The sequence below is a fragment of the Podarcis pityusensis genome (genome assembly GCF_964106645.2).
Source record: "Podarcis pityusensis genome assembly, chromosome: 1".
Classification (NCBI taxonomy): Eukaryota; Metazoa; Chordata; class Lepidosauria; order Squamata; family Lacertidae; genus Podarcis; species Podarcis pityusensis.
In genome coordinates this window covers 67,622,883-67,627,861 of record NC_138028.1, presented here as the reverse complement: position 1 = coordinate 67,627,861, position 4,979 = coordinate 67,622,883, and the positions used below count along the sequence as shown (strand labels likewise).

At 50.2% G+C, this 4,979-nt stretch overlaps 1 protein-coding gene across 1 annotated transcript; it reads left to right on the top strand.

Annotated features, from left to right (window-relative positions):
• The first annotated feature begins 300 nt into the window (after positions 1-300).
• Positions 301-3,384, top strand: RASSF10 (Ras association domain family member 10). The gene has a single exon (XM_080974815.1). The coding sequence runs from the start codon at positions 1,654-1,656 to the stop codon at positions 3,136-3,138; it is 1,485 nt and encodes a 494-aa protein (XP_080830941.1). The 5' UTR covers positions 301-1,653; the 3' UTR covers positions 3,139-3,384.
• Positions 3,385-4,979: the final 1,595 nt, after the last annotated feature.

Below are 4,979 nucleotides of genomic sequence, written 5' to 3'. Positions count from 1 at the left end.
TCTGTGCGTCTACCAGGAATTTCTCGAGCTGAAATTAATAAGAGTAGTGGAAGAACTTGCTGAAATAGTGAATTGAACTAGAATACAAAAAAAGGGAGGTGTGAGGAGGTCAATGAAACAAGTAAAGGAAAGGTAAAGATATGGAATACTGGACGTGTGTTTTAGTTTTTTTTTTTTCTGTATTGTTGTATGGCTTTTATATGTTTTATATGTTTTGTTATTGTTCTTTTTCTTTTTTATTGTTATTTTTTTTCTGTAATTTTTAAACTTTTAATAAATATCATTTTAAAAAAAGAAATTGATAAGAGTAGTGAAAGAAGCGCACAGATGCTCACTTGCACAGCTCCCCATTCATTTCAATGGAACTAGGAGAAAGTTCCCTGTGATTGCATGCTTTGTGGCTTTTAATGATGGGAAAACTTAAGGTACTTTAAATGTCATGGGATTCATCATCATCATCATCATTTTGATATTTTCTCCTTTACGGGAAAAGCAATGTTTTTATTATTATATGACACAATTATTATTTTTTAAAAAAAGAACACCCACATGCCCATTTTATTTGGTACTCCAAATCTAAGCTTACAGCACAACGTTTACTTGGGAAGTAAGTCCTACTATGCTCTCTGTGGGGCTGAGTTTCCTCTTAGTATGCCTAGCAGGACTGCAGCCTTATAGCCTAATTCTTCTCTTCTTCAAGCCCTGGCAGCAAGGAAGGATTTTAATAACACTTAGCAAGTTTTACTGTTCGCTTGTGCATTTTAATCTGCAAAGTGCTTTGGCACCCATGAACTCCTTTTAATTACAGGGCTGGGGACTTTACTGAAACGGAAGAAATGTGGTCTCATTTTGGCCTTTGGCTTTGAAGTTTGGTTTCCCACCTTCTTTCTTTTGGAGGCTGTAGGATGTCAGGATAGCAGCATTTCCATCTCTCCTTCCCCCAACCCCAACATCTGGCAAGCCATTTGATCCAATTGCTTAGGTGGGCGCCTTTCTGTTTTCCAGGGAGGAGAGTGAATTTGCCTGAAAGGGGTAAAATCAATAAGAGGGAGATAGTCTTGGATCAAACAGTACAGCTGCTCAGACAGACACAGAGAAAAGCGTGTGAGTGTGAGAGGGGTGGGGGGGAGGAGATAACCACGTGATAGGAAAGGAAAAAGGCGGCAGCAAAGGAAGGGCAGTGTCAGACTCCCAGGCAAAGCTGATTGTGACACACGCAGAGGCGCTGCTGGAAGCAGGAACAGAAGCAGCAAGCAGGAGGAGCTGCAACTCTGGAAGTTGGCAGTTTCCCGGGACTCCCGGGCTGAGCGTACGCGCCGTGTGTGTCTGAGGAAGAGAGAGAGAGTGACGGGAAAGGGAAAGATTGCAAAGCTTCAAAAGGAGGCGAGCCTGTGTCTTAACGCGGCCAGCGGAGGACTTGGATCATGGAGAGCCCCAGAGTGGAATCCATTTAGCCAAGAGGAGGAGGAGGAGGAGACGGCGTCGGGCAGGGAGAGAAGAGCCGAGAGTCTGGAGCCATGGCTCGGCTGGGCTCGCGGGCCGTTCAACTTGGCCCGCCGCGGCTCCCTTGAGCGTTTCTATGGGGGATCCCCCGCTGGGCGGGAGTAGCCGCGGGCCCCAGCAGCTCCAAGCCCCCAGCGCAGGCGCGCCCTGATGGAGCCGGAGGGAAGGAAGATCTCGGTGTGGATCTGCCAGGAGGAGAAGCTGATCTCGGGGCTTTCCAAGCGCACCACTTGCTCGGATGTGGTGCGGGTGCTACTGGAGGACAGCAAGCAGAGCCGACGGCGGAGGCAGCAGCAGCAGCAGCTGGCGTCGCTGCAGGAGTGCGGCGGGGGGATGCTGTCGGGGGTCCCGCAGTCTTACTGCATCGTGGAGAAGTGGCGCGGCTTCGAGCGGATCCTGCCCAACAAGACCAAGATCCTGCGGCTCTGGGCCGCCTGGGGGGACGAGCAGGAGAACGTGCGCTTCGTGCTGGTGCGCAGCGAGGCGTCGCTGCCCAACACGGGCCCGCGCAGCGCCGAGGCCCGCGTGGTGCCCAGCAAGGAGAGCCCCTGCCAGCATGGCTTGGCCACGGCGGCGGCGCGGGCCAGCCTGGCGCTGACCCAGGAGCGGCAGCGGCGCGTGGTGCGCAAGGCCTTCCGCAAGCTGGCCAAGATCAACAAGCGCAAGGGGCAGCCGTCGGGGCAGCCCGACGAGCCGCCGGCCAAGGAGGCGCCGGCCGCCGAGAGGATGGAGACGCTGGTGCACCTCGTGCTGTCGCAGGACCACACCATCCGCCAGCAGGTGAAGCGCCTCCGCGAGCTGGATCGCGAGATCGACCGCTTCGAGGCCAAGATCCACTTCGACCGCATGAAGCGCCACGGCGTCAATTACGTGCAGGACACTTACCTGGTGGGCGGCGGCGGCGAGACGGAGGTCCCCGAGGGCGGGGAGGAAAAGGAAGGGGAAGCGCAGGGGGGACTGGAGGCGGCGACCCTCGACGGCGACTTGGAGGAGTACGCGCGGAAGTGCGAGGAGGTGGCGCTGCTGCAGGAACAGTGGCGCCGCCAGGAGGATCTGCTGGAGCACTTGGCCGGCGAGATCCAGGAGGAGCTGAACGAGCGCTGGATGAAGCGGCGGCGGGAGGAGCTGGCGGCCGCCAAGGGCTCCAGCGCCAGCCTCTCCGAGACGGACTGCAACACCACCGAGCTGGTGGGCGGCGGCGGCGGGGAGCTGCACGTCGAGCAGGAGCGCGTCAAGACGCAGCTGAGCACCAGCCTCTACATCGGGCTGCGCCTCAGCACCGACCTGGAGGCCGTCAAGGCCGACCTGGACTCGACGCAGCGCGCCTGGGCCGACAAGGAGAGCGAGCTGCAGCGCCTCCTCGACACCATCCGCTCCCTCGACGTCCAGGAGGAGGCGGGCGGCCAGCTGGAGCAGGAGGCGGCCCCGTCTCTCCAGCTCCCCGTCGGAGACGACGGCGGCGGGGGCCAGCTTCCCCCCGACCCGGCCCCGATCACCGCGGAGGTGTGGGGGGAGCAGGCTGCGCGCGGCTTGCGCAAAGACTGCGACGACAACGACGAGGATTCCGACACGGGCTTGAGCTCCATGCACAGCCAGGACTCGGACTCGCTGCCCGTCTGCGAATCCCTGGTATAGCGGCGGCCTCCCCACTCCCCCCACATGTCATCTCAGGGACCGCAGAGTTGGGCTTTCCCTCGGGTTTTTACTATTATTATTATTATTGTTTGTTTGTTTTGTCTTTTGCAAGATGCTCAGACGGGGAGTTCCTGGATCTCTCCGCCCCCCCCGCCCCCAACAAAGATCTATTTTTCAAAACGACTCAACGAGGCACATGCTTTCATTCTGAGAAAATATAATAATAAAATTCATGTTTGTAGTTAATTTGTGGTCACCGGGAATCATAACATAGATTTGTGCACCTAAAAACACCGGCTTCTCTTTTTTTCTGAATTAAAAAGGATCTCACCCTATAGGTATTTGTTTTTCAAACAAAAAGTTCGAAGGAAAGACATCAGCTGCGTTTTGATGCCCACTAACTGCAGAGGATGTGCTGGGTTCTCTGAAGGAATGGGGAAAGGGAGATTATATTGTATCATAGCCGTTTGATTGCATCTTAATTGTGGCTTTGACACTGAAACGTGTTAAAGCGAGTCCCTGGCAGGCAGATTTCAGGCTGACTCCTTCCTACTTTTATCTTTTAAAGAAGAAGCAAGAGAGGGGTATTTGCATTTCATTTAATATTGGAATAACCTGTTTCCTTCAGATTCATACCTTTTTATTTCACATCAAAGATTGTTGAATGGGAAGTTCTACTCCTTCAGTTCTGCAATGTAAACATGGGACAGTGTGCATTTCTTTATAGAATTCATTTGATTTATGTTTTCCAGTTGAAACAGAACACTTAGCACCTTGATCTTTTTTTCCTCTCTTCAAAGGCAGCTGTGTAACTTGCCATGAAATAATTAGTTTGCTCCTTTGATGATGATGATTAATAATAATAACGATGGACACAGCAGCAACACTGGGTGATTAATAACTCACAAGTATGTATTCTGTAGAGTGTTTTGGAATAGATTCCAGTTGATGTCCTGATGCCCTTAACAGCAATTGATATCATTTGCATGTGTACATGGGGTCATACGGGTGTGGGGGTGGGTAATTTAAATGCTAATAATGAACCACTGAAGGCAAACGAAACTAAACCACACCACAAAAAAATGTAGCATCTGTTTCTCTCAGAAATGGATGATGGATGAAGAAGACCTAACATAATTTGTTCAAAACCAACAGAAGACTTTTGGAAACACCAATATGTCTAGCAAGCCCATTTCCCCATAAGCAACCCCCAAACAATAGCAGAATAATTGTATATTTTAAATAAAATTGACTTAAATTAGGTCTTAGCCTAAGCCAAAGTAATCCATCAGTGCTGATTAAGTCAATGCTGCATAAGAACCTTCCCATCACACATGCCAGTGCCTTAATTGAGCTATTGCCCTGCTGCCTTGAATAACGTTTCAGTAACAATGGAACAATATCTTGCTACTCCTTCTGTAATATCCACAACTGAGCAATGTTACTTCACATTTATTTCATTCCTTTAAAACACCCTTCATCCTCTTTCAATTTCAAGGCACTTATATCATAAATGCAAATCAACCACAATGAAATTAATCTTTAAAAAACATTCAGCACCCTCCCCCCCCATCAAGACTAAGCCTTAACCAGTTAAAATGCCCAGGAGAGCTTAAATGTTTTAGCCAAAAAGAATAGAGATTGCAGTGTAAATGCGAGGTGCACCTCTTTTGGGATGATGTTCCATATCATGGTGCCATATCTTAAAAAAAAAAAAAAAAGCCCTCTTATATGTAACCGAACAGTATAACTCTGAAAAAGATGGTACTCGGAGAAGAGTCTTAGTAGAAGATCTGAAAGCCCTGGCAGGTTCCTAAAGAAAAAGACTCTACCTCAGATAT

Excerpts from the sequence above, each read along its gene's own strand:
- RASSF10 (XM_080974815.1), top strand. The coding sequence starts at position 1,654 with ATGGAGCCGGAGGGAAGGAAGATCTCGGTGTGGATCTGCCAGGAGGAG.